General features: G+C 44.1%; 2 protein-coding genes across 3 annotated transcripts in view; both read left to right on the top strand.

Annotated features, from left to right (window-relative positions):
• The window catches only part of LOC139338768 (tensin-3-like), a 33,087-nt gene extending 23,003 nt beyond the window's left edge, over positions 1–10,084 (top strand). Inside the window, exons 14-27 of one of the 2 annotated variants that reach the window (XM_070974029.1) lie at positions 1,006–1,163; positions 1,251–1,383; positions 1,522–1,605; positions 3,531–3,663; positions 4,047–4,606; positions 4,683–4,769; positions 4,860–4,991; positions 6,754–6,849; positions 7,262–7,339; positions 7,525–7,602; positions 7,835–8,003; positions 8,098–8,166; positions 8,352–8,381; positions 8,487–10,084. In XM_070974029.1, the coding sequence (XP_070830130.1) occupies positions 1,006–1,163; positions 1,251–1,383; positions 1,522–1,605; positions 3,531–3,663; positions 4,047–4,606; positions 4,683–4,769; positions 4,860–4,991; positions 6,754–6,849; positions 7,262–7,339; positions 7,525–7,602; positions 7,835–8,003; positions 8,098–8,166; positions 8,352–8,381; positions 8,487–8,631 (1,952 nt within the window). In that variant the 3' untranslated portion in view covers positions 8,632–10,084. The remainder of the gene's footprint in view (positions 1–1,005; positions 1,164–1,250; positions 1,384–1,521; positions 1,606–3,530; positions 3,664–4,046; positions 4,607–4,682; positions 4,770–4,859; positions 4,992–6,753; positions 6,850–7,261; positions 7,340–7,524; positions 7,603–7,834; positions 8,004–8,097; positions 8,167–8,351; positions 8,382–8,486) is intronic. The other variant, XM_070974030.1, reaches the window with a different exon arrangement.
• Positions 10,085–17,175: 7,091 nt separating this feature from the next.
• Positions 17,176–21,336, top strand: LOC139339078 (insulin-like growth factor-binding protein 3). The gene is made up of 4 exons (XM_070974527.1): positions 17,176–17,554; positions 18,386–18,636; positions 19,415–19,534; positions 21,211–21,336. Exons 1-4 carry the CDS (start codon positions 17,182–17,184, stop codon positions 21,334–21,336), a joined length of 870 nt encoding a protein of 289 aa, XP_070830628.1. The 5' UTR covers positions 17,176–17,181.
• Positions 21,337–22,048: the final 712 nt, after the last annotated feature.

Genomic DNA, 22,048 nt, shown 5'->3' with positions numbered 1-22,048 from the left:
GGGTATATTAGGTTACGGAAATGATGATGCTGAAAATGAGTCACTGGAGAGAGTTTGTCTCTGTTGTGTGATTGCGACCGAATGTTTGAGCCCAAAGAGTACACATTCTGTGTATCAGTGGTGGACTCATATGTAAAAGCCTCTGAATGTATATAATGAAGAGAAAAAAAACTTGTATCAGTGTGGTACATGCATGAAGAAATGCTGCCAAGTGTGCATGACACTGTGTGTGTGTGTGTGTGTGTGTGTGTGTGTGTGTGTGTGTGTGTGTGTGTGTGTGTGTGTGTGCGTGTGTGTGCGTGTGTGTGCGTGTGTGTGTGTGTGTGTGTGTGTGTCATCCAAACTCGCCCCAGACAAAGTGAGTAATGATCCCCGGCATTAGCGCTTCTGCACCATTAGCATTCTTCAGGGCTGAGAGGTCGGAGCTCGCTGGGAGGCCTCAAATTAACACCCTGGTGCTGAGTGGCAGCGCTCTTCAGAGTAGTCACAACATTGAACCCCCCACACACACTCCACACCTTCCAGCCCACCAGCGCAGACCCCTGGCATTCCTCAGCTGTCCTCTGAAAACATGGCGGTGGGCGGTACCCCGGGGTTAGCAGGGTGGCGCTTTCAATTTAATGCCTGGCTAAATTAAAATGTCGTCAACATGCAAAGTGAAAAAGGAGCAATCAGAGCAAGCTGTAATTTAAATCTTAACAAAATGACACACTTTAAATAAATTTGTCATTGTGATACACTGATATATATATAGAAAAAAACATCATTACACTGTGCTAATTTTTTCACCCATATTTACCAACTCTAGTCTATTATGCCTTAATTTCGCAGTAGACGAAGTGCCTTGACTAGATGAAGATACAGTGTTTTCTAAAAGGTGTCAAAGGTCACTGCTGTTTTTCCTTTCAGTGTTTGATTTTAATATTACTTCCTTGAACTCAGCGATGCCTGCAAATCTGTAACATGTCTTCATCTGCTTGCTGTTGTCTGTCTGTGTGTATCCAGCTGTCCAGTCCAGTGACGGCCGGGTGGGTGTCACAAGGAGTCTGAGTCGCCAAGGAAGTGATGTCACCGATCACCCAGGCTTCTGCACCTCAGGGTGGGGTGGGACAGAGGAGTACAGGGTCCAGCGGACGTACTCCCCCTGTGTGCCGCAGTCCCAGGTAAATACAGCATGTGTATGCATTATATTGTATGGATATGTTCATGTATGGTCGGTCACATGCATGCATGTGTGTTGTTTGTTACAGCATCACATGCTGTACAGGAGTGACAGTGCTGACTACAGGGCTCAGGGCCCAGACGTGGACAGTGGGGTCGAGGCTGGGAGTGACATGACTCCACCCACACCCGCCTTCCCCATCTCTCCGCCAACACCTTATGGTAAGTTACTGCATGTTTCCTTTGTCATTGTAAACAGGCTTCTTTTATCTGAGCATTTGATTTTGCATATATTTGTCACCGGCGTTGTTTGTTAGGTTGAATTAAACACCCCCGTCCCCCCTTCCTTTGCCTTCTCAGTGAAAAATATGTCCGAATTGACCCAGCTCAGGCAAACACCGTCTCCGAGCATGCAGTCTTATGGAGGCTACAGAACAGACCACGGTAGGTTCAAACCGCTTCAAAACGCAGGTGGAAAGCATTGTTTTGAGAAAATGGAGCGTCAAATTAAGCTGTTATGAAAATCTCTCAGTCCCAGGGAAGAAAGAAGTCTTTCTTAGTGAACTTCACAGCAGCAAGTTAGAGCACACACTGGAAATAACAATCTTTATTTACAATGCAGAAATGTCGGTAACAGCCTTCGTGCTACTAATCTGGATGCTAATAAGCACCAAATTAATGGTAAATATTTGTACCTTAATATAAAGTGTTATTGAAATGTTGCTCTCACTGTGAACCAAAAAGAACAAAGGCCCTCACTACAGAAAATTAAAGTTGAGCAAGTTTCTGTGAAGAGCAGACAAAAAACCCCATTGAGACTTGTGTTTTTCCCCTGGCAGTGGCAGAAAGACTATCAGTGAGCGGTCGGTAATTGAGAGAGTCCTCTTTCATGTCTGCCCTGTGACTGCTTGTTTGGATCCACTACCTCGTTAGAACAGAGCTATTTCAGGTCCCCCTTGCTTATCTAATAATGGCGACGCCGTCGTCGGTGGAATTTGAGCAGTTGTGAGACGGGCGGCTGAAAACAAAGACGTCTCACCAGCGCTAAAGCAGGGGCATTCCTAACCAGTCTCTGCCCTTCGTGCTTGGTTTTTGGAGAATGTCTGCGTGGTCGTGAGCACTTTTTTTAGACATAACAGCGTGATTGTTCTTTAGATTCAAACTGAGCCTCTTTTGTTTCTTTCTGTTTGCATGTTTTTTTTTTTTCTCTGTGGTGTTTATCTGAGGTGAAACACACCCTAGCTGTAAGATTCCCACAGATGAAAGGAGATGTGCATTTATAGCGCTTTGTAGCAGCTGCATTTTTGCACTTTGATGTAAATTCCAAACTGGTTTCATGATCATAGAACTGTCGCGCAAAAATTATGAAGCTGGTTTCGCACCTGTCTCGTCTATATAAGCTGTTTACATGAAGCTAGCTGTCTTTTATGTGCCTTGTTTTTTTCCACAAGGCTGCACATGCGAGGAACTACACACAGATGGATGATGTCTCAGTAAACCTAACCCTTACTTTCATTTTCATCCTACTTTGACCTCACAGGGGCTTGTTCCCATAGTCATCTACAGTAAGATAAATGGTCGTAGGGCCTGGGAGCAGATCGCTGCCCCTGCTGTGCCTCTGACTACCTCAGACACCCAGGCGAGAATCACCGCATTCACTCTTGCCACATCTCCATGGTTACTGTGGGTCAGGAAGCATGACACAAAAACTTTTCTTCTCCCATGAAAAGTGTCTCTGTGTACACAGAGGGGAAACAGGGACGAGAAGAGACCGGCAGCTCTTTCAGCTTCGCACCTCTCGTTCCTGTGAGAGTGAGCCGGAGAAGACCTGTGTGGAAAGCCTGGCGTGGAACTCGAGCTTTTAGATTCAGGGCTGTCAGTGGCTCCAGGCGATGACTGATTAAAGCTTTTAGATGATTGTGGCAGAAGGCTTTTCATTTCCAGCCGTAATAGAGTCTGATTTGTTGACTTCGCCGGTTGCGGCAGGGGTAATTGGTGATTCGTTTTATATAGATTGATTTATGCTGGGTTGAAGGCCATGTGGACAGTTTCCATTTCATTTCAACTGCAATATTGATTGTTTGTTTCTGGAAAGAACCCAGAGCCCTTTCCCAAGGGTCCCCCCCCCCCCCACACACACACACACACTCCATTACCATTTATTTTCTGTATCATACAGTACCAGTTTATTTTCTCTTATTTTAACTTTAAGTTTGTTTTGTGCAGATTTTCTCACAGTAATTCTTGTAAAACAGTTTTAAATGCAATATATTTGTTGTCCATTTAACATTTAAAACAAAAACAGCACCTGACTCTGAAGTGTGATCAATAAATGAGCTTGAAATATTTGTTTCCCTGCTGTCAAACAGAACCCCGGGGATATCCAGAGATGATCAGTCATGTTGGAGTTGACGGTTTACCAGACTCCTCCATCAACTGCCACAGGACGCTAAGTGCCACACACTCTGCCTCTATTGTTGGGACCCTTCAGAGGACAGACAGGTACAGATCTGACCTAAGCGGAGGGCAGGATTTCCAAAACAAACCCCAATCTGAGGTGTTGATTTGTTGATTAATGAGTCCTCTGCTTCAGTGGTAACACCAGGAATAGGAACAGTACGTCTGTTTGGATGCACATTTTCAATTTGGCAATAAAAAATAGAGTGTAAACACCTAAAATTGAAAAAAAAAAAAATTGAAATATGGCCACTTTTTACACTTGGCTGAGGTGTGCATTGATTATAAACAAAAAGGCAACAAAGGAAACTGATTTAGCAAACAAGTAATGACATGCGTGAAGCAAGGTCACTTGTCCCAGAAGAGGCAAAAAATGGTGAATTTTTATTTACTGTTTGCTTATGACTTTTGTTTTCTTTTTCATGAAGTTCTTCCATCAGTCAGTCCTGGCCAGAGCATCCCGTCCTGAGCCGCCACTCCTCTCTGAGCAGCTACCCCTCTGCCAGACAACCAGCGCAGCACTCCATGTCACTGGAATACGGCCACCACTCTCCTCCCCTGCACCACCCCCACATCCACCCTGCCCCCAACGCCCACAGCTCTCCTCGCAGCATCCAGCGAAGCCGTATGGCTCGATACGCTCTCAACCGCAGTCCCGCTCAAAGCTTTGACGAGCAGGAGGACTCGGGTCTCGGCTATGGCACGGACTGTCCGAACTCCACCTCGTCTCTGCTGGGAAATGGAGGCGTGGACAGGGAACATTTGACCACCGTGGATGGGCAGAATCAGTTGCAGCTGCCCCAGATGCAGCCCCCACTTCTGCCTGAGAAGAAGAGGGCGTCAGATGGGGAGCATTCGCTGGGAACGGCGTCTCCGGCCCTCAGCGGGTTCTCGAGTCCCCACAGTGGGAGCTCCCTGAGTATTCCCTTCCCCAACATTTTGCCTGACCTCTCGGCTCAGATGCCCGGCACAGCCTCACCTCTGCCAGGTGAGCTACAGTCCCCATTGGTGTCACATGGTTTGATAATTGCACACATATAAACAATGTCCGATGTGTTTTCCAGATGTGCTCTCCAGCAAGCAGGTTACTGTCAAATTTGTGCAGGATACATCAAAGTTCTGGTACAAGCCAGATATCTCAAGGGATCAAGGTAGGCTTCCAGTGTCCACTTTCATTCTAAGAAAAGGAAACTTTTTCTCTACTACAGAGCTGCCTCACAGTTATGTTTACCTTCATGCAGCCATTTCAGTCTTGAAGGACAAGGATCCTGGCTGCTTCATCGTGCGGGACAGCCATTCCTTCAGAGGGGCGTATGGACTGGCAATGAAGGTGGCTACTCCTCCACCCTCAGTTCTCCAACAGACCAAGAAAGGTAAGGTTGCAAAGTGCATGTGTCTTTCAGTGAGCGTATTGATACCGCTCTCGTGTCTGTGGGTTAAATACAGAGCTGAAGTCACGATGTGGTTAGCATAGCTTAGCACAGAGCCTGGAAGCTGGGGGAAACAGCTAACCTCGCTCTGAGTGTCTTGTTTGTTTAACATTCTCAGGAGCGTAAATGTAAAAGCAGCAGTTTGTTATTTAAGATTTCTTCTTCTTCTCTTCTTCTACTCTTAAACAACAAGTTGTTTTTTACGATTAAACCAACCTCCTCTGCTTAGTACTGGACAGAAAGCAAATAAGTGTATTTTTCGCAAAGTTAAATTATTCTTTCAGTTATTACAGTGATGCGATCAGACATTGGTTCAGTAGTACAGACATCCTGGGAATCACACATTCACACACAAAGCCATCTACAGTTACAGCCCACTGTACACACCTTCACGCTGGAACATGAGTCCCTCCCTCTGTTTGTGTGTGAGAGCTGCTCACTCTGTGTTTCTCTCCTGGGCATCATCATGACGAAGCCAAACAGACCCCTTTTGCTTGATAGTCTTAGTTGTACAGCTAGTGTTTCAACCCTTAACAAAGGGTATGGCAGGTCCATAAGCCTCCTCTGATCCCACAGCCTTCTCCTGGGAAGCTCTCTGCCCCACATAGCTCTGTCTGATATACAACCCTGAATCCAAAAAAACTTGGACGTTGTGTATAACAGAAATAAAGCAGAATGTGACATATACTCAATTGAAAGCAGTACAATGTTTCACAGGTGATAGTAACATGATTGGGTATGAAAGGACCTTCTTTGGAAGGCTCAGTCGTTCATGAGCGAGGATGGAGTGAGGTCCATGACTGCATTCTGTTTTTATTTACATTTTACGCAGCGTTTCAACTTTTTTGGCATCAGCATTGTAGATGTAATATCCAGCAACTGGGGTCAAAACAGGCAGCTCGGTTATTTACTTCCGAGTGTGTTTGTTTAGCATATTCAGGAATTACAGGGAAGGATTCTTTGGAAACAAAACAAAGTCTCTAGAGGAATCTGGCCAAACATTCTCTGGCCACGTTTCAACATGAAAACAAAGGCTGATTGAGTGATGATAGAGAGTCAGCCATCACATTTTCGGATTCAAAACAGGGCCAGGGGACATTAAATGCCACGCAATGAGTATCAGAAACCAGTTGGACTATTTATAAGGTTTATTTTCTGGCAAAAGCAGCACATGAGGACTGAAATGATGCCCTTATGCCCTTCCTGCATCAACCCACCACACAGCGTTCAACCCTTTCATTGTATCCCCCGCTCACACCTGTCCTTTTGTTGGCCGTCACCCCTTTGCAGTCCAACAGCACCTGTGGTGACATCATGACACGGTCCCTCTCCGCACTTTCAGCTTAAGGCATTGTGGCTCCTTCTAAGTGTGAAACCCAACCCACCTTAAGGAGCGAGCCTTTCTCCAAGTCTTTGTGTGAAGACATTCCTCACACAGACTCCTCCTGCCCCCTCAGAGGCGCTTCTGTTCAATCATAATCCCATTAATCTCTGGAGAGATTGGATGTAGCGATTTAATATGTTTTATGTAACTCCTCACGGCTGGGAAACTACGTGTTGTGCTGAGATAAATGCTCGGGAGTTATTATTTAGGTCAGAGTACATCTTGGTTGTCAAGTACGGGATGGTTTTGCTCAGATAGATCACAGACTCTTATGGGGAATAAATCACGTCTCTTATCTCTTTCTGTATCTTCTGTGTCCAGGAGGCGATCTATCCAATGAATTAGTTCGCCACTTCCTCATTGAGTGCACACAGAAAGGAGTGCGGTTGAAGGGTTGCCCCAACGAGCCTTATTTTGGTGAGTACCTAACCTCTCCAATCACTGGTTGACAAGAGTGACACTTCCTGGCTGTTTGGCTGTACTGCACAAATGTGAAAGACTCCATGCACCACACTGCCCTCTATTGGTCCCTGATGCATGGTACCACTGGCTGCTGATGGGTCATTTTGTCTGCAGACAGATGACCGATTAATGCACAGGGCAGTTTATCCATAGCCTGCCCTTTAATGCACAGTCATGACATTTTCCTCTCCTCTGACCTGTAGTTTCATGTTTTTATGCTGTTAAGTGCACTACAAGAAACTCTCAGCAAGTGTTGAAGCTGTTGTTGTTGTGGCTGCATCTTAAAGTATTAAAAACAAGACACTAATGTGGTAATAAAGCATCAAATCCCATTGTAATATTGATTTCATATCCTACTCTTTGACAGGAAGCTTAACTGCGCTGGTCTGCCAACATTCAATCACTCCCTTGGCCCTGCCCTGCAAGCTCATCATTCCCGACAGAGGTAAATGTTCGACACACAGTAGAGGAAGATTATGCTCAGAATAGAAAATGAACACTATTTAGGTTTTGCGGCTGCCCCTATCTGCCAGCCTGTCTGCTCAGCTGTCAGGCCATCATTTGTTGATGTAGCTGTTGAGGGTTTTTCCTAAATAATCTCACTGACGTTTTTGCTTTTCTCGCCCCTAGATCCTCTTGAAGATGTTGTGGAGACTACCTCACAATCAGTCACCAACTCTGCTGCTGAGCTGCTAAAACAGGGTGCAGGTAATCAGGCATCTAAGATCACGTGCTTTAAATAGACATTATGACAAAGCAATGATGCCACCGTACATAAACACTGGCATTTCTGTGACACTTTTGGAAATGAGTGCATCCCTGCTTATGCACACATTTTCCTTGTCCTGTTATTATGGACCGTGGGGCTGAGTCAGTTGCTCTGCAGTAATTTAGACTCAGTTGTGATCCGAGTGTGATTTCAATCTGTGCGTCCCTGCAGCCTGTAACGTGTGGTACCTGTGCTCCGTGGAGATGGAGTCGCTAACAGGCGTCCAGGCGGTGCAGAAAGCCACCAGCATGACTCTGAGCTCCAACCCTCCACCAGCCTCCACTGTTGTCCACTTCAAGGTGTCCTCCCAGGGAATCACCCTCACTGACAACCAGAGGAAGTGAGTACCACACAGGCATATTCACACCATACACACATGCATAGAGACCCTGTCCTCACAATAACTAACCCCTCTGTCTTTTTTTTCTCCTTAGGCTCTTCTTCAGGAGGCATTACAATGTCAACACGGTCATATTTTGTGCATTGGACCCTCAAGATAGAAAGTGAGTATTGCTGATTTGAAGTTGTCATTTGACAGTTTCCAGAGTGCTGGTCATGGCTATTGTTGTGAAAATCTGTCATTACTCCAACCAACTGTCAATTTAAGTGCTAATTTTGAATGTGGAAAACAAGCTTCAGTGTCTTTAACAGACCAATAACACAATTATCCTCTTTGCGCTGCTTACAGGTGGAAGAAAGACGGCTGCCCTTCAGCAAAGTAAGTAAATTATTATTATTTTACCAGCAGTGATTTTGAAAGTGACGTGCTCTGTTTGAGGCAGATAACAGCGCTGTTGTTAAGCACTTTACTCCACCTCTGCAGGATCTTTGGCTTTGTGGCGAGGAAAACTGGCACTTCCATGGACAATGTGTGTCACCTGTTTGCGGAGCATGACCCCGAGCAGCCAGCGAGCGCCATTGTCAACTTTGTTTCCAAGGTGATGATTGGCTCACAGAAGAGTAAGTAGGCCCGCTACGGGCTGAGCTGATCACATGGACAGACTTTTACTGAGAGCAGACACAAGAAATAAAGACTGAAAGGCTGAAAAAGGACAAAATGTAAGGACTGAGGATGGTGATAACCTGGACATTAACCCTGGATATTAACTGGATGTTACATACATAATGACCACTGAGCAGCACCAGGGCATTTTTAATGACTTCTTCTAATATAAAAATTTAAATTCCCTCTCATTTCTCTTTTGTTGTAAAATGAACTGTAAAGTAGCCAAGTAAGAAAACAACTAAATATTAAGAAATGTGTAATCCCTTTTTACTGGTTTACAACTGTAATGTCTTATACAGTTCAATATAATCTCAACATATTTTAATACATAACACAAAAGCTGCTTTTCTTGTTCCTGCATAGCAGTTTTATGGACAAATCAAGAAAACCCTACTTTGTTGCATGTAATTTTTTTCCTTATTTTTAGCCGAAACAAACTTTATTCAAGCTATTAACAGTCTGTAAAGTTGTAGTGGATGTAGTGCTGCATCTGTTCACCATGCAGTATTTTGTGGTGGAGCTAAAAATGTGTAAAAGCAGTGCAGAAAATATGTATAATTTGGATTTTGGAAATAGGCAACGACACATACAGGATTATCTTATTTTATCTATGCAATGTAAAATTTTATTTTTTTAAACCATGGCCGTCTGTACATGTGCAGCATGTATGAGGCTTCTCTGAACCTGTTGAATATAACTTCCTTCTTAAGATGTATGTGAATAGCCTATGACCACTTTTATAGCTGTCGGTAACATTTTGATGAAAGTGTGCAAGCGTGTGTGTTGAAATGAGAGAAACCATAGAAAATATTTTAATTAAACCCTAATATATATATTGACTTGTTAAAAACATGTCAGTGCTTTGCATAGAAGATAGAACACGTGGCGAACGGCTCAGCTGCCAAACTCTGGCTTTGTTTTGTCTTCTTTTAGGGGGCTCATGGCCACAAACAGCACTGCAGTGTTTCAGTATCAAAAGTGTTCCAGTATCCTCACTTTTGTACATTTTAATAATAATAAAAAAGGCACAAGCTGCTATATGGAGAGAGCAAATGCTGTAATTGTGTTACAAGTTCTTAGAAGAGAGAAGTACTCAGTGTCGCACATGGAAATTTTAAGATTTGACACATCTTCCATTCGTCGTCTGTCAGTTACATATAAAATGTGCTTTCTCAAGCTGAGACAGTAAAACTCGCCATTTTATCCAGAGAGGGACCTACCACCACAATACAGCTCTGTTGCTATTCTTACATTGATTATGTACACATTTGTTATCTTGTTATCGTGACCTATTATCTGTACCTCATATGTCATACTGTGCCTCTGTGTATAACATGCTACATGTGAACAGTTTATTTGTATATTGATATTGCATTGTTTTGATGTGTTCTGTAAATAAAACAAAAGGAAACCTTTATTATAATTTATTCAGCTAAATGAGCTGGCTGCTGGCGGTAGCTTCATGTTTAGCTGGCATACAGACATTAGCGTGGCATCAACCTTCATCTAGCTCAGTGGCTCCCGACCTGACTAAGTGACGTATTTTATAGATATTATTTTTTATTTAATGCATAACAACAGTACAAAACAACTGATAACTGTCCAATTAACCCAAATAGTGATTGGAATAACTGTAGAAAGTGTGTCTCCTCTAACCATTGCATCAGAGATTGCCCGTTGTTCTATTAGTTCACTATTTGTATCTTAGGGGGCAATCTAAACTTTAGAAAGAACAGTTTTGCTTTGTTTTCCTCAGAGTTGATGAGATTTAGTCCTAGTGTATGTATATTTTGAATGTGTTTTCTCACACCCCTTAAAATCAATAAGCCCCCTCTGAAGTTTTGGCAACTCTAGGTTGGGAACCAATAATCTCGCTAACGTTAATTACCAAGAAAGTGAATGTGTAGATCATGCTGAACGTATCTGTTAACATACAGTTTTATACATTTGTTTCTTAGTTTTTTTAATTGCTAAAATCATCCTATTCCACTCTCTCTGCAGCATCACGCAGGCCTCTGTATTCTGTATGAGTATGTTCCAGCTCTGTACTGAAGCTCTCTGACACACTGGGTGGAAATATGTGGAAATATTGTAGATGTCTTGTGCATCAGGATCATATCTGCTACATTTTGGAAACTCTTGGTCTCTAATAGGATTTTAAATACAGTTCTGTGGGTTTTTATAATGTTTGGCTGCACACCAAGTGTGTTTAATGACTCACCAGCAGGCTGCTGTTTAAGGGGTTAAGCACACTGAGCTGAACCAAAGGCACCATGCAAGCCACAACAACTGGAGTATCAGTCACAGGCTGGTTTCTAGCTTCAGTGTCTTCAGTAGCTAATCTCCCAATACAATATCATGACACTACTGCCCAGGGGTCAGTGATGAGGAAACTCTGCTTTAGTGTTATTGTAGAAAAGTGAATAGCTTCAGTTCAACTTGCAGCCAGCAGAGGACACTAGCAACACAACACTTTTGAACCTGCACATGAGTGGAGCTGTTTTGTGACGTGGCTTATTTATCCCAGTCAAAATTAACTTACTTGGCAGTAGCTTAAAGGTGCAATAGTAATGGTGACAGACTTGAGTGGGCCACTGCCATATCTTTAAATAAGGCTGACACACACATGCATAGACACACACTTAGTGCATATGCACAGATTCCAGCACACACATGCCCGCTGTCTCATTTGTAAGGTGCAGTAAAAGAGGATTTTACCTCCACACAAGCCTGGACAAGTTGCTCCAATGGTGCTGAGAGGGAATAAAATTGCAGAGCTTGGCCAAGGAGGGAGGAAAGGTGTAATGGGTTAGACCCTCCCTCCTCCCCCCTCACTACTGTCCCTCTGCAGGTGGTGAAAGTGAAGAATTCCCGGGGAGGGCAGGAAGGAAGTGAGGGCCCAGGTGTGGCGACTGCAGAGAGCCCAGAGCCCGTCTTCCTCTGTTATTTAGTGCAGAGTGGTCTCAAAATAAAAGAAGACGGGGAAAGTCCAGAAAACAGAGCAACGTTAGACTACAGAGGAACCTGTCAGGAGAGACAGTATTTCACATGGGTAATAACAGTTTGCATGAGAGCTATGTAGGTCTAACTCTGTATTGCAATGACTCCCCATCAAACTTGATTTATATGTCTTAATATTTACTATTAGCAAGATAATTAATGATGTAGGAGGATGCACTTAGAAGAACAGACAAGAAATTGCCTGAGACTAGAGCTTATTTTCGAACCCTTAACCTGCACATGGCAGCCGCTGATGAGTGTCTGCAATATAATCACTGCTATTGTGTTGACATTCCTGACCTGAGCAAGAACCCGTAACGGACACTGATTAAGGCTGTCACAGTATGCCTGTCTCAACAAATAGCAGCTTTCCAATAAACTTCACAGATTTACACTAGCTGGCTGAAGCCAATCAAGTTTCCCGTTGCAGATAATGCAGAGGTGAAAGGCCCTGTTTATCAGGCTGACAGAGCTCATTCTCATTCCTCCGGCACCCCAGCTCTGCAGCATTTTTACGGCCACTTAATTAGAGGGGCAGGGCTCATCTCTTTTCCTCTGAGGCAGAATAAAGGTTGGGGAGCAAAAATAGAAAGTGCATTCTGGGATGGCTGCACAATTTGAGGCCCCTGTTTGGTTTTCAGCAGACGCTGAAACCTCAAAACGCACTGCAGGATTAATTGCGGGCTTTCATAATAGGCCACGCCATAGTTGAGGTCAGGTTAAGAAGATGCCCAACACCATCAATGGATCATTAATCGCTAATGAGAAATGCAGTATGGACTTTGATTTTGTTTTAGAATCGTTTCAAAATTATGTAAAACTGTCATTAATGAGTCGTTCATTAATGCAAGCCAACATGCTCCAAATGCTAATGATATAAAAGTGGATGCTGACACAACTCACACATGGTACAAACACCATAGGTTGGTGGGAGGTGTCCTGTGCAGTCAACCCACCATAGCTGCTGGTATGTGGGTCAAATTAGTTGAGGGAGTCCCATGATGTTTCCAGATACTCCCTGACTACAGAGAAAAGAGGAAGATGAAGGAGGAGGAGGAGATGAAGAAACAGGGGGAGAAGAAGTAGAGGGAGATAGAGGAGAAGGAGATAGATAGAAAATACTAAAGCTTATCAGACTTGCATGCTGATACCGTAGAAAGTAAATTAGATGAACTGGGTGAAACTTTTTACATGCTAACAACGTCTGTTCTCTTCATTTCTGCATCAAACCACGTGTTGCAGCCACAGACCTCCATCAGTTATGAAATAAATGGAGCATTGAAGGCCCTGCATCTGCAAGAGATATTCCCTCCTCCGCCAGCTATAATTTTGTCTTTGTTTACAATGAGTAATGGTGTGTTGGTGTCAGTGAGAAAATGACACATCACCGTGCAGGAATAAATTACATGTAGCTGTTGGTTTCATTTGTATTTAAATCATTTGATTGTGGGCCTCAAACGCTGGAAGAAAAAAAATGATAAATGAAGCATGAATGAAAAAGTACTTTGTACTCAATTAGAAACAGTTTTAAGGGCAGCGCACACATGACAATCATGCTTTCCATAGAATTAATTTACTATAGCTCTTTGAATAACAAGGCTCAGTGACAGAGCGAATGAAAGAGTCAATATGCTTTGCACATGTGAGTGAATGTACATACATGTTCAAAAGTCCTAATGTGCCTATACGAGACAGAGAAATACAGACATAGGAAGTGATACTGTCTGGGGGGGATTCGGGGCCCGAAGTGAACGGCGCCACTCTCAGCCCACTTCCGAGCACTCTGCAATCCGTCAGGCTGAGTGCTGAGAGTTCCTCTCTCTCCATCCTCCACTTTGCTCAGACCTAATTACAGCCTTGGACTGCCTCGGGGGCCAAGCCTCCAGAAGTGGGGACCGTGACAGCTCCACGAACAGACCACTCCAAAAAAATAATTAACCGACCCTGGAATTAGATGAAAGGTGGCCTTTGCCCTTTTGGCTCTTTATTTTGTCCACCATTCAAACCACATCTAATAATCGGATAATTGCCGAAGCTCCGCGTGGGTGCCAGCCAGCACAGAATCAAAGGGAAAAGATGATCATATTAATCATAATAGAGACCTTTGCGTCCAATTCATCTGCAATGGCAGTCTGCTCGAAAGGCCCTCAGACGGGCAATTATATGAGAGACAGTCATGAGACTATGGGGGAAAAAAGAATAGCAGTGACCGTACCAGACGTGTCATGTGATCTGCAGCAGCCTCATTCCTAAACAGTCCCACCCCTCCCTTCTTACTCCAACACACCTCCACACGATATGTATCCACACACACGCTCTCCCCAGACACAGCAGACCCCCACTGCCATCCCAAATTCCAGGTGAGGATGGGGAAAGAGTTGGTTGGTGTTTGCAAGTGAGGGGCACACACACACACAGGCACACACACATCCTTCTCCTGGGTTGACCCGGACATGTTCTGCAGACCTCCAGCTGATTAAACTGTGCTTTTCAATCTGTGAGCTTTGGCCCTTGTTGCAGATTCTTGTGATTTTCTCTATCACTACAGTAACACAATCCCCTCTATCTACACTCAACACGGGCAAGACCCCGCTAACAGAGCCAGAAGTTTGGAAAGAAGCATTATTACATGCGACACATCAGTACTTTTTAACAAAAGCAGTTCTGGTCATACGTCAATCATACAAACTATATTATTTTCTTCCTGCTCATGATTCAAGTTTTTCGCTTTGAACTTGATATATCACACGCAACTGATATGCTGGCGTTCATTTTCTGAAGTTATATTTTTCAGAGCTGTGAGGAACTTAGCCAAAACTATCTGCGTGGCTAAAACGTACCACTAGAGGTGAGAACTTGACTGTCTTAAATAAGTAAAGTTGCTTTGTTATGATGCTAAATACGGGGATAGAAATATAATAATAATAGTAACCAATGGCTTTTACAAGATGAAACTGAGAACATGTGTGACACCCAGAAGCAGACACTCAGTAGCTATTTTATATTTAGCCTGCAGTAAGCTATAGCTCAACTGCTGGAGCCAATGCTGAGCACTCCTAGAGCTTCAAGCCAGTGTATCCGATTTGTCCTAATCATCTTAAAACAGTGGAAAATTGCCCTGGATTAGGACTTGACAATTGCGGTTGGCCAGTGTAGTCTTTGACAGCAGGTTATGTTAAACACATGTACAGTAATATCCTGTGTGTGTAAAGGCAAATTCTTCACACTCCCTCTTTATTGAGTGGCTGCTCGGCGGGACGACATTCCTTCAGTACATTACTCCCTGTGCCCGACGCTCTCCTCTGCTATGCTGAATATGCACAGGTGGCTGAGAGACCCCCTTCCGAAGAGGTCTTAGCGGAGGAGAGGGAGGAAAATCAGTAGGGTTTTTTTCAGCTTATGAAACAAATGTTTGGCATTCCACTGTGCGCTGCTCTGCTGTAGACCTGTCTGTTAACAGGCGGCAGTACGCCAGGGCTTGTTGGCAACCAATTTGACACTGGCTTCCAAGAAATTTCAACAGCAAAGAGGAACTGTACACCTCACCTCTCCTGCTGTTATTCTTTTGAGGTATTTTGGACATTTTGTGCCTGTATTCCCTCTCTCATCTGTAACCAATTAATAGTGGAGCTAAAAACACTACAGATGTAATTACTCAGGAATTTTCTCACTTACATGTGCGGTATGTGTCCTTATTTTAAGGTCTGCTTTGTAGCACTGACAAACGACTAGAACAGGCCCAACTATGTCACACGTCCTAACAATGAGTTCAGAGGCCGCTGCTTTACTGTATGTGTGAGGAACAGGTACATGAGGTGCATTTTTTTCTGTACACGCTGAATAACATATGGGCAGGTCACCTTGAATTATGTTCAGCTGGTGGATTTCCTCCATGTTTTGAGCAAGGCTGATTGCATGGACTGATAGCAGCAGATCTTGCGGCTGAATTTCACTCTGACTTTCATCTGGCCTGCATGAAACCTGTTTACTATAGTATTCCATCCCTTTGATTACTGTCCATTTATAAAACTCAGCAAACATCAAATATGCAACTCAGATTGATGTTACTTATTTGCAGCCTTTTGAAGCCACGGTTCTGCAGAATGACGTGAAAATGCCAAGATTTGAGGTAAATAAAGGTAAACTATATGTTCATCATATGACCTGCATACAAGCATAAATTAGGTTCATGTTGTCCCACAGTTAATAAGGTCATGAGTAATAAAGTACATAAAATCATGTTTTGTACGGTCGTGGGAGTTTTAAAAGTACTCATCATGGGGACCGATCCCTTCTAGTGTTTTATTATTATACATGATGATGTACTGATAAATTATTTTATAAAAAGCATTTTAATATTCTAGATGGTCAAAGTGGTGATTTTTTTGGCTCAAAAAATATATAACATTTTACAAGATTTTTGTATGTAAAGTATTATTCTGCAAAGCAATACATATAGCTATGAATGCACTGTGGTACTCAAGTAACTGTACTTAGTTACATGCCACCACTGGCTTTGTTTCCATTCTTTTATATGTCATCTGTTGGAGGGCTGCACTCTTGTTGCTACCACAGTATCAAAGCTTGAAATAATCACCTTATGCTTGGATTGGTCACGGTTTATGAGCTTAAACCATATACAGATCAGGCAGGGTCATGTACAGCAGCCTGCAGAGCAGTGGACACACACACACACACACACACACACACACACACACACACACACACACACACACACACACACACACACACACACACACACACACATGCAAAGGCACTGGACATAGCTTGCTCGCTGCAAGGCAAAAACACACACAAGCAAAGAAAAAAAAACAAAACACAGAGACATATAGCAGATGAGGACATTCAAACCTCTTAAGTGTTACTGAATGGCTGAAAAATCAGAGCTGCACCACAGCTGTAAATGCCTGACATCCACACACACACATACACGCATACACACATACACACTATTGGCGCCCCCTATGAATGAATCTTAGCATGGCAGATGCTTTAACCTCTCCTGTGAGTGAGCTTTTCAAACTGACAATTAATGCACATTAGAAACTTTTGTGCGTATTTTTCTCTCGAGTAAGTAAATATTTCCAACAGCCTGACAACTGCATTATATTTTGGAATTTATTCAGATACACTAAATCCCACATCTAAGGTTACAAAGTTGTCAATTTATTGTTTTTTTAATCTTTTTTTAATTTTAATTGATTCAAAATTAATTTTACAGAGACATACCGTAAATGTTATTCTCCCGGTCTGCGCAAACCCCGGCATGCTGAAGCTCTGACGGCTTTAAAGGAATAACGGAGCCGAGGCAATTCATCAGTAGACCGCAAGCTATTCGGGGGTGTGACTACAGTCACTGGGGTCTATATATTGAGATGTTTTGTCCGGTGGCTTTATGTGAATGAGAGGGAAGCTGCCCAGTGAATAGTCACCACAGTGGGACACTGCACTTCCTCACTTCGACACCACACATACGCGCTCAGACGCCACAATGGATTCCTGTTTTCGCGCACTTTGCATGACTTTTGTGCTGGCATCGTTCACCCGGAGGTCAAGTGCGGTCGGACCGGTTATCAAATGCGAGCCATGTGATGTTGGAGCGCGGCTTTTGTGCAAACCTTTACCTAAAGACTGCGCCGAGAAAGTCCGCGAACCGGGCTGCGGCTGTTGCATGACTTGCGCGCTGAGCTTCGGCCAGCCGTGCGGCGTGTACACCGGGAGATGTGGCTCCGGACTGACTTGTCAGCATCAGCCCGGTGAGACGAAACCTCTGCAGGCTCTGCTGGAGGGACGGGGGATCTGTGCAAACGCTACTAATAAACGACCCCCCGCCAGACCAACACCTCCGGTTAATGAGCTGCCAGGTAAGTCTTGCAAATGCGTGCACCTTTGCCTTGTGCGTCCCGTGCGCGCTCCAGATACTTTAGCGCTGTTGAAGGTATAAGATCTATTCAAACGTGTACGTGCATATTAATGTGCAACAACTGTTCATACTGTTTATTTATCACCTTCACTGGATCTACGAGCTTTTGATGACAGATGTGCTGATACAGTTACAGAATTAATTGTCATTTTGGGGAAGATGTTTCTATAATGACGTACGGTCAGTTTGCAATTGATAATCAACTTTTAATTCCTTGACATGCAATTAGAGTAGAAATCCAGCTGAAAGCAACAACTACTGATGGTTTTAGTTAACAGATTCTCTTCATTCATGGAAAGAGAGAGCGGAGGATGAGGCAGGTTGAAGCATCGGAGCTAGAATCTGATGGTGCAAAAGAGAGGTGCAACTCACTATCAGGAAGATGTTTCCTTCTGCAGCTCAGTGCAAAGACCTGAACCTCCCCGAATCCATTAGCAAAGGCTAGATGTTGATTTTCAGGTCAGGATGATTTTGAGTTCCGTCTGACCTTCAGCTTCAGGGATTGAAGGTTTAAGGCTAGAAACACATGTGGAATCAAGTGGTTCAAGTGGTGGCAGCCATCTTTCATATTTCTGTTCATTTCCTGCCAAAATCTGAAGATACACATCATCTCAAGTACTGCTTCTGAAAAATGGATCACTCAAAGTGACATCCATTTTCCTAAAATCAAATCAGTATGTCTGAATCAGCATTAAGATGCTTCCTAAAATGGAAGATTGTATATCCTTATGTGCTGTTATGTGAAAAAAAGCGTGTCGTTCTCAAACTTTAGCAGAGACTATTGAGACTCAGGACGAGGAGAGGAATTCCACCGGTTCAGGCCCTCAGATCTCGTACAGCACCCACAGACCCGCGGGGCCCCTGAGACCTCCGCTTCACCCCTTCTTCCCCTCTGCCAAGTCAGACGTCCTCAGACGGGAGCAGCAGAAGCGAACCCAGAGCTTTAAAATGGAAGAGCTGCCGGGACCACTCATCACAGACCAACAAAACTTCTCTCTGGAGACCAAACAGGAGCCTGAGTATGTAAGTACCACAACCAATATTTTTCTGTCTTCAGAGCATACTGGAGGAATGTTTTTCTCCTCTTCCTCTGTGTTTTGGTGTTTTTCTCCCCCTGCGGGTGATGAAATGTTTTGGGTAGCGGTGCTGATGGTTGGCAGGCAGCGTGAGCAGTAGAATGGCATAGCAGTGAGCGGGTACGATGGCCCTGCGGCTGACCTGGGTCAGGCGGTTGTTTGGCCACAAGGCGTCCGCGTGCCGGGTGTACTGGGAGCCAATGAATGATGGATTGGCCTATGTGAGTGCCTGTTGGGAAGCCCTGCTGCTATTTTGATCTCCTCTTTGGCCAGAGAAGTGAGCACACACTAGTAATGGGCTCTGACTGGCTGCTTTGATTAGTGACTGGAGTACTTGGACTTGAGGACAAGCCTTTTGGCTCCTTCTTTGAGCTTTTTGAATTCACTTTATCCCCCATCCTTTGTGTAAAGTGTAAGAGTTCTAAGCAGCTTTGGCAAACTGTTAAGCTGCTACAAGTCGGTGAGATGAATTAATTTCTCATCCATCACCTCTTTCATTTTGCAGCCACCATTGTTTAGGTATTACAGCAGAGCGGTGTGTGATGCAGCTTTGTTAACGTCTTTATCTTAAAAAACAAAACAAAAGCACGACTTCATGTCAAAATCACCCAGCGAAATGAGCACACGCTAACGACATCAGCTGCACTCTCAGATTTCTACAAGTTTGAGCTGGAGATGTTGAAGTATTGGAGAAAGTAACTGCTTATGTGTTCCCTCATCTGTAGGGTCCCTGTCGGAGAGAGATTGAGAGCATTCTCAGCAGCCTCAAGATTACAGACATTCTCAACCCCAGAGGTTTCCGCATACCAAACTGTGACAAGAAGGGCTTCTATAAGAAAAAGCAGGTAAAAAAAACAAACATTTGATACTAACTATATGCTAAAAACATAGATTTATCCATCAGTTTCATGAGAAGCTGCACCTTATTTAAACATCTACTTGATAAAAAACTTGTTTACAACTTTGAAAGGCTGCAAAAAGGAAACCCACATTTCCTTTTCTACATGCTGCATTAATAAAGATTCAATGCTGAAGTCGAGTGACTCAAACTTTAGGTCTCCTGCAGCCCAATTACAGATTTGTAGCTGTCCTCCTGTATTCATCGGTAGTTATTAGAGCCTCATCATTGCACCACCACACCAGTGAGGTAGACCCTAGCCGCTGCCTCTGGAGACAGGAACCGCAGGGGCCAAACCCCAGCGGGGTTGACGGCTGGGACGATGGCCGTTTAACAGGAACCCTCCCAGGGAGACAGACGTCAAGGTGGCCACCGGCACCCGATGCGCTCCCCTCATAATTGCTGGACTTTTGAGAGGCATGCACAGAAATAGAGCTGCAGCCATCCCCACGCTCACATGGTTCACCCACGATCGGGTTGTAATAAATGAGTGGTTCTGATGCATTCATATGGAGGCACTTAGGGCTCCTGGGCCACTGCATCAGTGAGGCAGCTTTTCTTGTAACACAGTGGTCCCTCCTGCTTAATGGAAGTGTTCTCCTTGACCTGCAATCGTCTCATAACCAGCCTCACAGCGCCAGGCTCATTGTCTCTGTTTATGTAGAATGGACCTAGTGTACCACGCTGAGCCCCGAGGTGCTGAAGGAGTGGCAGACATTTCACGTTGGCCAGTTTAATTTGGATGTTTGCATGATTTTGAGCAAAAACATGTCTTATTACAGCTCTTAATAACAGTAAATGTCTCTACGGAGAAAAACTACCTGGACGCATTTAGTGCTGGAAGCAGAAGCACTTTTTTCAGGAAACTGTGCTTACAATTTTGATTACTGAATTACTCTCCTACTTTTGAATTGCAGCTAAATTGAACACATCACCTCCTGCTATACCTCCTATGCAACAGTGGTCTGACAACGAGAGAGTCCCAGTTCAGCTCGGATCAGCCTCCCAGTCAAACTCCACAGAAATATTGAAATAAATAAGGATGGCTTCCTTCCTGATCAGCTCTGTCTCCTCTGTGGAGCAGCAGCATAGTTGCTTTAGCTCTTGAAATGAATGGCTGCATGTTTTACTAGAGTGGAGGTTGACCTTTAGTAAAATTGGCAGTAAAATAACAGCCCTTGGGTAGCTCCACAGACTCTGTAAGTCATTTGTAGTACCCATAATTTGGAGCTGTGGGGTATAATCAGCAACAGATGATTCGTACTGGCCACCAGCTTCTGAAAATAGATCTTGGTTCTCAGTTGTTCACAAACGGGACTAAGCAAATATTTTACCAGGTTTCTGTTTACCTTAAAGGTCTCTATATGTGTGTGTAACAGGAGGTAGACCATAAAAGCAGCTCAAAATACCACAGCGTGTTGGATAACCAAGGCTGCGTCGACTCAGCACAGTCTGACCATTAATGCCTCTTAACGATCGCTGTTCTACTTCATTGAGTAAAGTGGCTTGTTACCCATAATGCTGCATATTCATCTGGATTTGCACATTTAGCTGCTCCCCCCCCCCCCCCCCGCCCCGTATTTCTCTTCCCTCCCTTCACCTTGTCCCTTCCTTCATTTTCAGTGCCGTCCATCCAAAGGCAGAAAGCGAGGCTTCTGTTGGTGTGTGGACAAATACGGGCAGCCTTTGCCAGGTTTTGATGGAAAGGAGCGAGGAGACGCCCAGTACTACAACTCCGAGAGCCAATAGGAGCAGAGCAGGACAGAGGGAGGGAGGGTGGGAGTGAGCGCAAGAAGAATTGTAAACAAATGGAGACACTGAGGATATTGGGAGAGAGGTCAAGAGATGGCTCAGCCGATATATGGATGTTTGCTATTTCTATCTGTTGCCTGTGGGACCTTTTCTGAGGCAAAGGGAGCAGAGGAAGAGGTACCGGGAGGAAAAAAAAAGCCTCCGTGTCGATGGACGGATTCTTCATAAGCTGTTTGTCTCTGACCCATGCAGGGCAACTTTTGAGAGGAGGACACGTCAAGAATTGACCTCAGAAGCCTTATTCTGATTCTAAGACATTCTGTACTTGTCACAAACATTGATGAGAGCGCTCTTCATTTACGCACAACTAAGTGGCATTGCACATGTGTACATGCTTGTGATGTGTAATCGTAGTTTGTATGCTCGTGATTTGTTATAAAGACATTGTGTGTGGTCACCACAACCATAAAATGTATGTACTGTATGTATGAATAGCCAATGTCTTTCAGAGTAAGCATGTGGTGCCTTACTATGAATTCCTGTTCCTATGAATTCCGTTTTTCCGGTTGCTTCCTGCCCCTCGGGGAGCTGGAATGCTGGACTGTGCAGCTCAAACACTACAGTGCGTTTTAAGTTTTTTTATGCTTGATCTCAAGCCACAGAAAGAGAGACATTTCCTTTCATCTGTGCTGTGGTTGTTACTGTTTTG

The sequence above is a fragment of the Chaetodon trifascialis genome, chromosome 11, assembly GCF_039877785.1.
Source record: "Chaetodon trifascialis isolate fChaTrf1 chromosome 11, fChaTrf1.hap1, whole genome shotgun sequence".
In the NCBI taxonomy this organism is placed as follows: Eukaryota; Metazoa; Chordata; class Actinopteri; order Chaetodontiformes; family Chaetodontidae; genus Chaetodon; species Chaetodon trifascialis.
Note: the sequence above shows the minus strand (reverse complement) of the source record. Positions and strands in the feature narration are given on the sequence as shown.

What these genes read in the sequence shown, in the direction of transcription:
- LOC139339078 (XM_070974527.1), top strand. Translation starts at nt 17,182, where the DNA reads ATGGATTCCTGTTTTCGCGCACTTTGCATGACTTTTGTGCTGGCATCG. An exon ending in TCCGGTTAATGAGCTGCCAG is followed by an intron (nt 17,555 to 18,385) that starts GTAAGTCTTGCA and finishes CTCAAACTTTAG; the next exon opens with CAGAGACTATTGAGACTCAG. An exon ending in GCTTCTATAAGAAAAAGCAG is followed by an intron (nt 19,535 to 21,210) that starts GTAAAAAAAACA and finishes CTTCATTTTCAG; the next exon opens with TGCCGTCCATCCAAAGGCAG.